The following is a 10,798-nucleotide window of genomic DNA, read 5'->3' as shown; positions in this document are numbered from 1 at the left end:
GTTTAAAGCAGGGGAATGGTGTGATCAGATCCGGGTTTTAGAAAGATTACTCTGGCAGCTGTGTGAAGAGTAGACCGAAGGGGGCAAGATTTGAAGCAGGCAGCTCATTAGGAAGCTAATCCCGTACCTTAGGAGTGATGATGAAGGCTGCATCAGGACAGAAACACCGAGTCAAGAAGAGAATTGAAACATTTAAGGAAGCAGAATCTAAAGGACTTGATGGCTGGTTTTATATGAGGCGTAAGGATAGAGTCCAATGTGACAGTTTCTGGCTTTGACGAGGTACGTGGTTGGCCACTGAAAAGGCGTAACAACAGATCCCTGTCATGAAAACCATATTAGACTGAGAGGCCTGGGTTCCAGACTTGCTTCTACTAACCCAGTCTCTCTGGGCTTGGACATTCACTTATAAATGAGGGTGCCACACCGGAGCCATCTTTATGCTCCCTTCCAGGTCTTTGTCAGAAAAATCAAGATTCTCATAATTCACAGAGAACTCAGAGTAAAAGGAATTTAAAAGGTTAAGCCCAACTGCTCATACGATACTTGAATTCCTTTACAACAAACTTGTCAGGAGCTTGTTCAACCTCTGCTTGAACACATCCAGCATGGAAAACTCCTTATCTCCTAATGCAGCCCATTCAATTCTTAAAAACTCATCCTGATACTAAGGTAAATTTTGCCCCTTCGTGTTTTTCTCCACCTTTGGTGGGAAAAGTACTATTTTGGGTTTTAAGACCTAGGGATGAAATCCTGCCCTTGCCCCTTAGGAGAAAGACGTTACCTCTAAGTCTCTGTTTCCCCACCTGTAAAATGGGGAATGACCCAGAAGGATTTTTATAAAAGGAGTAGTGTCATCTGAAAAGGATTCAGCATATTCTTCCCTTGGAAGGCTTTCTATAGCTATGGCATCAAAGGCTCAGTTAGCAGCGATGAGTCTTGATGTTTTCATCTGTGCTTCAACTCAGTAATCATCACTAGGTGCTTTGTGTCAGGGCCATGGTATGGTTCAGCCTGGCTTTAAGCTTCATTTTATCTCCAAGGCAGGCAATTTTCTTCAGGGCATCTGTTGACACATGAGAACCCACTGATGGCACATCACTGAGATGTACTAAACAGGCAAGCACAGGAGAAAAGTAAATCCCATGGAGGTGATCTTCTTCCCTTAGTCCCTCTATAGCAGTTATAACCTCCCAGAGCCAGACTGCCTGGGTTCAAATCCCAGCTCTGTCATTTACTAGTTGTGTGTCCTAGGCCAACTAGGCAGCTCCAACACTGTAGTCATCAGAGATGTAGTTCACAATTATTTCTTATAGTGGATCCCTCTTTCTCATAATCCTGGTTTAAGTTCTCTGAACTTCAACTGCCTTGTTTATAGAATAAATGTAACAGTACCTACTTCATAGGGTAGTTTTGAGGATTAAATGAGTTAATTCATGTAAATGGCTTACAACACTGCTGGGCACACATTAGGTATATTAAACCAAAAGTCAAACATGCTTGAATTCAAATTCCAGCTCTGCCTCTGAGTAATTGTATGCTCTTATTATTTTTATTAGCTTTCCAAGTACCAAATATGATCAAGACTGGCCACAGAAGATTTGCCAAGCATTATTTAATTAAACCCATTCAACAACACTTAAGGTATAATTACCTCTGTTTTACAGATGAAAAAACTGAGGCACAGAGAGAAAATTTGAAGGTTCTTTTCCATATGGTATAGCTCAGGCCTTGGAATCATCTTGGATTTGAACGAGTAAAGGTGTTATTACAGTTTTCCTACCAGTGACTTAACCTCTTAGTCTCACTTGGCTGTTGCAAGGATAAAATGACAGGTAAAGAACATAGCACAGGCCCTCACGTGGTTCACATCTCTGGAGCCTTTACTGTTCTTAGACCCCTGCTGCACCTTCAGCTCACACGCAGCTCCAACGCTGGAGTCATCAGAGAAGTAGTGGGAAATGACTTTGTTTCTTACACTACGTCCCTCTTTCCCATAATCCTGGTTTCTTTTGTAAAATATGGCCCTTCTCTCATATTTTTGTTCTAAGGATAACGGCAGGCAAGATCAAGAATTTCCCTGAGGGATGAAAGTGATTCATTCTTCAGCTGTTCATTCAGTCCTTGGCCAGCTATTGCCTGAGTTAAGGAAGGAGACTCTCAGCAAGATAACGAAAGTCTAGGGCCCTTCAGGAACTGTCGGTGGTGAAAAAGTACAGCTGTGAAAGCTGCTTTGGAGTTGGCCCTGGCAAACAGACTATTGCTTTAAGAAATAAGATTATGGCTCCAATAACTGGTTCTTTGGAAGGGGCTAGAAAATTGGATCTTTTTGTTTCACACCCAAAGAATGTAGGCCTGCGGTATAAATGTTGAACCTATAGCCACACAGATTTCTTTAAGGACCAGGAACTAGAACAGCTTGGTGTCTCAACTTTACTGGGGGCAAGGCTAGGGAGGTAGGGGGTGGGGGATGGGATAGACTTGAAGGTTTTTGTTTTCTTAATGCAAAATAATTTATCCAATGTTTGATACCAGATAAGACTATAAGGGTCACATGTTCTTCCTTATGCCTATATACCATGTCCAGGTGAAATGCTCCAGGCTTCTGGCTCACTCTGACCCCAAGAAGGGCCTTCTAGGCCACGGCTGTAAAGACTACTTGTGACTCAGCGCCTTGCGGGTTTGGGCATTATGTAAACTTTTACAGACTTGCTGAAGGGGATGGTGCCCTCGATGCTGGTTTCCACCTGGGATGACATCTCACCGCCCTCAATCCAGGGGGATTTTGGAATGCGTGAACTGGAGTTGTAGGCCAGCAGCAGTCTCACTTCCACCTGGCACGGTTCTAGGAAGAAAAAGACAAAAATCCTCTGATGGGGCAACGCCTAGGAATTGGGATGAAATATCAAGTAAAAGCAACATCAAAGATAGAAGCAGTAGGGTTTCAAGAACATTTCTTCATCTGTCTGCATCCCTCCTTTCCCACATCAGCATACAAAAACACTTTTCCAGCCTGAATGTTGTGAGGCTGTTCCTAAGCCTGCAGATGTACTGCTGCTTCTCTGCCACGGCTACCTCCTCCTCCCGTCTCTTGGGCTCCCAGCAGCTCAGAGCCATGCTGCTGAGATGTTCGGAGAGCAAGCTAAAAAGGCCTCTTCCACAGAGGCCTTCCAGCCTCAAGACAGAGGGTCACAAAGTACATGCATGTGGCCAATTCTTGTACCCAGATAATCATGCCTTTCTGCACAGCTGATCTCAGGCCTGAGGGCTACATGCACAGTGGACTCTACTGCATTAGCGGAGAGGAAGCCTTCCATTAAGGAAATAGTTCGGACAGAAAACTCTCACTACTGAACAGGAATATATTTCAGGGACCTAAAATCACGTCACTGAACCTTCCGTTCTTTCACAACATGACATTACAATACTGATCTGGTGTCTTCATGTGGCAGGCCCCAGCAAAAATAAATAAGACCTCCCTCAAATTGCTGTTTGGCTGAGGAGGCAGAGACAGTTGCAATGGAGCACAGTGCACACTCGAGTCCGTAAGAAGTACTGAGGAGGGAGCTCAGGAATGCTTTGGAATGGAACACCTGCTCTGTGCCAAGCACATAACTCCAAGAGTTCTTACCCTGCCACACCATGAAAGAAAAACTGTCACAATCCCAAAAAAGTCCCAAGACTCTGAGAGGTTCTAAGTGACTACCCAAATCCACACCAGTGACAGAATTTGAGCTTAGTTCATAAATTGAAGCAACTAATCTTTCTATTCACCATGTGACTTCCATAAAGAAGGGGGAGAGGATTTCAGAAAAACCTAAGGGCAAGTGCAGAGGCCAAGAACACCGCTAGCTTGGGTGTCCTCCTTGATTTTGTGTGACCGGGTAATCTCGTGAAAGGTGTAAGTATTAAAGATGAGCCCAAGGCTAAGAGGTTTACAGGGCAGGAATGAGGGCTGGATGGATCTAAATGAACAAGGGCAGAGGTCCCAGGACTTCTCAATGCCTTCCCAGATGTGTTCCTGGTTACTTCCAGACTTCTCCCTAGGGATCAGAATACAGACTAGATTGCTGTCCTCCAGGAAGGAAAAGGCTGGCAGGCAACCAGAGCAACCTAGCCAACCCCAGAGAGCAACCAACCTCAGCATCACCTTTTCACATGCGGCCTTTTACCAGCCTGGAGTGTATCTGTAATGAAACTAGCACTGCTTTCTGGTACTAGGCTCCAGTATCAGCTCTCCCACTATGCTCTCCTTTCTTGTCCTAGATGGCTATTGCCAACCCCTAAACCACAATCTAGCCCTGGCTCTCATAGCACTTTCAGGAGCCAAATACTGGTAAGGTCAGAGGACTAAACCCAGGTCAGAGGACTAAACTCCATCTGGTCATTATGCCTTTTCTCACCAGCACGTGGGAAGAGTGGCAATTCAAGCCACTGCCAGCAGCGGAAGGGAGCAGGGAGAAGAAACAAGAGGGAAAAGACAGTGGGAAAAAGAGACAAAAGATCATCTGGGACAAATCATGCAACCTATTTATCATGCTTGGAAGAATATGTCTTTATGAGGTATATATTATTACTCCAATCTTAAAGGAAAATGAGATAGAGAGGTTAAATAACTTTCTCAGGATCACACAGCAAGTAAGGCAGAATTTGGAAACTCGTCTATGTGACTAAAACCTTGCGACCTGGCAGCATTCTGTCTCCCAAGGGAGAGGCCCTTGGTAGGGAGCTGAGGGATTAGATGGAGGACCCCTTACCAATACCAGGCACCATCTCCTGGATTAGGAGGAAGAGGTGCTGGCACCTTCAGAATGAGAACACATTTTCACTTTAGTGTCCCAGGTCAGATGGGAGGATGGTACAGTGAAAAAAACAAGGGATTTAGGAGTTAGGAAATCTGTGTGCCAGCCCCAGTACCATTACTATTCAGTTACATGGGCCTTCACTTATGCATCTACAAAATTAAGAGCAGAATACTAATTCCCAACACAAAGTTGTCTAAGAATTAAATGAATTTTAATTGCAAATTTAAAATCCTATATTCAGTTTTCATTATTTGTTGAGCACCTACTCCATCTCAGGCACTAGGGACACAGAGGTTAAAGATGACGAGCAAGTTCCCTGTTCTCAAGGAGCCTACATTCTAATTGGAGAGAAAGTCAATAAACAAATGAGAAAACATCTGACACTAATAAGTGCTGAGCAGAGAATTAAAATAGATATTTGTAATTGTGACTAGGTAGCAACCTCTCAGAGGAGGTGATCCTGGATGAATTACAATTCTTCAGGTTCAGGACAGCCCGAATTGTAGGCCTGGTTCAGGCAATGACATGCTGTGTGACCAGGGGCAAGTCAATATGCCCCTCAAAACCTTTCAAGCTCTTCTGAGCTCTAACATGTTGTTTTGCTTCCCTCAGTCTTAACCCTGTAAAACAACCCCGTCCCACAGCATTTCCCTCCCTTCACCACAAGAGATTAAAATAAGGAACTCTACGTTTCTGTGGACTTGCACTGTGGCAAACAGTGCAGAACATTCCAGGCAGCAAGGATATGGATTGAGGGACACTCAGGGAGGCAGATTCTCTGTACAAGCATTGCTGGATCTGCTCCCTCAATTTTGCCAGGCCCGCTGGACCCCCGAAGGGGCTGCCCTGACACTCAACAGCACCACTTCCTCTTTGTGAAAACTTTATAAAGTCATCTATACCTGCCTAACACCCTTGACAGAGGAAAACCATTAATAATGGCAATAAACAGTTACTCATGTATTCAAAAATACAGTGAAATAAAATTCCAGAAGGCGTCCACCTATTTCTAAAATAAACCAGATTTGGTGGTATTGAACACCTTCTCCAGTAACAACCATGCTTCTGAATCACCTTCAATGACTTAGGCAACACCACCGAGGCCAATTCTCTCCCACATTTTAGGTTCTGCAGACTGAGTCTTTTTCAGTTTCCAAAGCAGCCTTACAGGCTTTGGAAGTGTAATGCCATTGCACTTGTATTCTCTCGTTTTATTCTTTACAAATGAAAGAAAAATACTTATGTAACCTCCATGTCTTTTCTCAAATTATCAAGGTTCTTCTCAGTTGCTGTATGGGAGGGTAAAATAGGAATAGATCACCTTACTTTGCATTATCGCACAAACCAGCCCATGTGGGAAGGGAAGGCAAGAACAGTTGTCATTTTACTTGTTCTGGGGGAATGAACCGTATTGTTCATATACAAAAAAGAGTGATTTTAAATTTCTGGTAAGAAATATAAAACTTTAATTTCCAGACAGAATAGTCCTCAGAATTAAGTAGTAAAGAATTGTTATCTTAATTTGAAAGGTGAGGAAACAGATTCAGAAGGGAGAGTAGCTTGTCCAAGTGTACACAGCAAGTCAGTGGCAGTGTTAGGATAAGAAAATAGTCTCCTGGTGTCCAGCCCACAGTTCTTTCAATGAGACTCCATTCTACTGCTTTCAGGCTCCTTAAGAATCAAGTTCAACCCTCAGCAGGCCTGGTTCAATCACGTATTTTTCAAACTACAAAAAAAAAAAAGCCTTGGCCCACTGACTCTTTACCTGTCCAGGCAGTGTGGGAGAGGTACACCTGAGTGATAAGCCGGTGCCGCCCTGGGCCGGGATTCCGAAAGTCTGCCGGCTTAGGGTGGATCATCTGAGCTTGGCCATCTGGATATGAGACCTAAGAGGTGACAGCAATGAGAAAAAGAGGCAGAAGAGCCATGAGCTTTTAACAGAATTGCTGGTGACATCTGCTGTGAACCCCAAAACAGGAGGAAAAGAAGACACTACCCTTCATACAAAACTGCTCCTGGAGGGGAGGACAACACTGTCGAAATCTCTCTACCCCCTCCCCAGTACAAAGCAGTATGTGATAAATGTTTCCTGAATTCATGGTGAATGAGGGACAGGAATAAAGTGCCTCTATTAAGTACATGGATAGGTTAAAATATTAATCCTGATGTGAAAAGCCTTCTCAGACACCCCCATCAGGATGACTCTCCTTCCTCTGGCTCCAAATCATATCATGGCCCAGGATCCATCACCAACTACCAAGGATTAAGAATAATTCTGTAACTCTCCACTAGATCATAAGCAGCTAGGAAGCTGTTTATCTGTCTCTTTCTACAGAGACAGTGCTCAGTGCTCAAATCCCTGGCCAGTTCTTCAAATCTTACAACCTGCCAAAGAGCTCTCCTCAACACCCAAGGGGACCTCACAGCTATCTGTGTAGAGGGCCTATTATTATATACTGCACAGTGTACAAATGAGCTAAATGAACAAATGAAGCATATCCTACAAACACATAGGTCCTGGGCTATGGGAATACACTGATAGGGGTAAAGTAGGGACCACACAGGTCTTTCAAGTTTGAAACTCTGGGGAGGCATGTCTCAGCCCACCTGCCCCATAATCTCATCTGTCCGGAAGTGTTGGGGCATGGTAGCTGAACTGGACAATGCTTTCCTACTGTCAGAGCTGTCCCATGACTAAGCAGCGAGTTCCCCATCTCCCAGCCTGCAGAGGTATCTAAACAGTCTGACCATGCATGTAGTAGAGCTACCCTGAAGGTAATCTTTCAGTAGAGTGTAGCAGGTGATCCTTAAATAATCTATACCTGCAATCTCATTTATGCTCAATTGGTCAGTGAACTTTTTCCAGGGACAATGTGAAACAGGGGTTCTCAACCCGGGCTGCACGTTAGAATCACCTATGAGCTCTTAAATAAAAAATACTGGTAGTCATGGGCCCTACTCTCAGGATTCTGATTTAACTGGTGTAGGCTGAGGCCCCGTGCATCAGTACTTTTTAACACTTTCTGTATAATTCTAAAGTGCAGCTAGGGTGGAGAACCACTAACTTTGGGGCTGAGTAATAAAACATTGCCCACCACATCAGTAAACAAAGGATTTTGGGCCATCAGCAACCGCAGCCGCCCTCCAGCAGTGAGCCCTGAGGGAACTGAGGAAGGAAACAAGGAATGACCGCAGTCATCAGACTGCAGCCACCCTGAATTGTGCAGCTTGAGGAAACTCGGAAAGAGGAAACACAGGATACTGGCCCCAGAGAGCTGAGGTGCATATCAAAGGAATGATTTCAATGAGTCCAGACTCTTGCATCTTCCCTTATGTAGAAAAGTGCCAAATTCCTTAACTTGAGATATCTAGTTTTCTTTTATTAACAGTAGTCTTTTGTTCCGGCTACCTGGTGGTGTTGCAAAAACTCCTATATATCCTGGTTTCCCCCTTCCTCTTTGGAACAGTTTTCTCAGCATTTATCTGAGATGCTGTCTCCCAGGCTTGCAACAATCTATACCTGCAATCTAAGAACATCTGCCAAAAAAAACGTAACTCTCAAATTCTACGTTGTGCATTTTTTTTCGGTAGACAGGGGAAAACAAACCAACAAACAAAAAACTGCCGTCCAATAAAACTGCAGCTCAGAGTTAGTTCTCTGTAGGTCTCATGATTTCTAATAATTCCTGCTGGGAAGCCAGAAGATTTTTTTCCTCTACTGTCACCATAGGTAAATATTAACCGTCTTCAGGGCCTGATTCATCCTGACTCTCTTCCAGGAAGCCGACCCTGCCTGCCCCAGGCTATTTTCCTGTACTTACTGCAGGTGCTTGCATCCCTAACTTTTATTCATAGTCCTTCTGCTTGGAATACCTCTATCCTTTGCTCTTAATCATCCTTTATCTCATCCATGTAACAGTATCTCCACAAAGTCTTTCTCTTCCTTAGTCACACTCTACAAATTAAGGGCTTCTCCATAGTATTCTTTATTTTATATATATATATATATATATATACACACACACACACACACACACACACATATATGTATATATACACACATATGTATATGTGCGTGTGTATATATATATATATATATTTTTTTTTTTTTTAAGTATATTGCAGAATGTTTTTATAGTAGCCAAAACTGGAAATAACCCTGTAGGGGAGAAAAATTAATTTCCCCTCTACCCTTCTTGGTTCTTGGCTGAGACCCTGCTATAATAAAAGGCAGATTAACAGGAGAAAAACAAATAGAAGTTAATAACAAATATGTCTCCTCTATATAAGGAAGAGACCTAGGAAAACTGAGTAACTCCCTGAAACTAACCAAGCCATCACCTTAAATACCATATTCAGCTAAAAACAAAAGAAAGATGTTGAAGAGGAAGGGAGCCTGTTATGGGAGGTTATCAGGTAAAACACAATAATCAAGGGTACGAGTGTTATGCAAATTTAAGTTGGCATAGTCTTCACTGATGAATTTCTAGAGATTTAGTCTTGCTTCCCTTTCTGGTACCGAGAGGAAGATACCTTACAAATGGAGATTTCCCTTATAAATGTAAATTTCCCTCACAAAAGGGCAATTCTACTCTGTTTCCAGTCTACAGCCTCTCAAAAATAATCATTCCAAAATAATCCTTAGGCCAAAAAGGCTTATTTTGGGGTGGTGTATTATGTTCCCCTTCATTCCTGCCTTTGAAACTTCTAAGAAGCTTCACAATCCAGAAGCTAAGTCGGTAGATCGGTCCATTATCTCACTGAACCAGTCTCTTAGTCTTTCTTTTTTTTTTTTTTTTTTAATCTTTATTTTCTTTATTTATTTCGTTGGTTGGTTGGTTGGTTGTGCTGGGTCTTAGTTGCGGCTCGCGGGCTCCTTAGTTGCCGTACGTGGGCTCCTTATGTAACAGAGAAGAGCCAAATCTGGCTACATGTTGGACCTGTTTCTTTTACTTTAACCTTTGCTTTCCTGCTGTTGTTCACTAAAAGGATACTGTCTATACATAACGCCCTGCCTCGGGGAACCCTGTCCCTCTGCTTGAATGTTAAACCAAAGTGCCTTTGTTGGGGGAAGCATCCTGACCCTGTCCACCTGTGGGTGGCTGCAAGAAAGAAGAAATTAACACATCCCCTCCCTGAGGCTAGCCATTCCAGGGGACATTTGCAAAACTTATGGCCTTTTTACTTTACTTCCTCACCTCCTCCCCCTCTCTGTTCTATAAAAGAAACTGGCATCCAAACCCAGGTAAGATGGTTTTTCAGAGACACTAGTGTGCCATATTCTTGGTCTGCCGGCTTTCCGAATAAAGTCGTATTCCTTGTCTCAACACCTCATCTCCCGATTCACTGGCCTGTAGTGCAGTGAGCAGAGCGAGCTTGAACTCAGTAACACTTAGTTGCGGCAGGCGGGCTCCTTGGTTGCGGCAAGCGGCTCCCTAGTTGAGGCACGTGAACTCTTAGTTGCGGCATGCATGTGGGATCTAGTTCCCTGACCAGGGATCAAACGCGGGCCCCCTGCATTGGGAGCGCGGAGTCTTATCCACTGCACCACCAGGGAAGTCCCAGTCTCTTAGTCTTGAGAATAGGTCAGGTTATTTAAAAAGTTAGGTCTCATTTCAGGAGGCAGTGTTGCAAGTGGCTCCCAAAGTTAGATCTATGTTGTGTGAGCAATCAGGATTTAATAAGAGGCCATAACATTCTTAATTCATCCTGTGCCTGTTGGAACTGATGACTGAACTTCTGTTTGACAACTGCCTGTCCATTTGTCTGTCTCTCACTGAAACTAAGCATCCTCAGGGCACGAATTCTGACATGCTTGCCTAGCACTTAGCATGTGCAATAGAGTAAGCATGGATGGATGGAAGGGAGGGAGGGAGGGAGGGAGGGAGGGAGGGAGGGGGTGTAAATGGGTAGAACTCTTAGTGGGGCTTAACTACTGACTGTTAAATTGCTTTGTGTCTATACTGCATCTCTCCTGTCTCTCTAGTACATCT

The 10,798-nt window shown here is 43.7% G+C and overlaps 1 protein-coding gene across 1 annotated transcript in view; it reads right to left on the bottom strand.

Annotated features, from left to right (window-relative positions):
* Positions 1-1,529: 1,529 nt before the first annotated feature.
* INTS4 (integrator complex subunit 4) overlaps positions 1,530-10,798 on the bottom strand; it is a 106,762-nt gene continuing 97,493 nt past the window's right edge. The window contains exons 22-23 of the mRNA XM_032639557.1: positions 6,571-6,691; positions 1,530-2,845 (exon numbers count right to left, since the gene is read on the bottom strand). Coding sequence (XP_032495448.1) covers positions 2,667-2,845; positions 6,571-6,691 — 300 coding nt within the window. The 3' untranslated portion in view covers positions 1,530-2,666. The remainder of the gene's footprint in view (positions 2,846-6,570; positions 6,692-10,798) is intronic.

Source organism: Phocoena sinus, chromosome 8 (assembly GCF_008692025.1).
Source record: "Phocoena sinus isolate mPhoSin1 chromosome 8, mPhoSin1.pri, whole genome shotgun sequence".
NCBI lineage: Eukaryota > Metazoa > Chordata > Mammalia > Artiodactyla > Phocoenidae > Phocoena > Phocoena sinus.
This window is presented reverse-complemented; position numbering and strand designations above follow the sequence as displayed.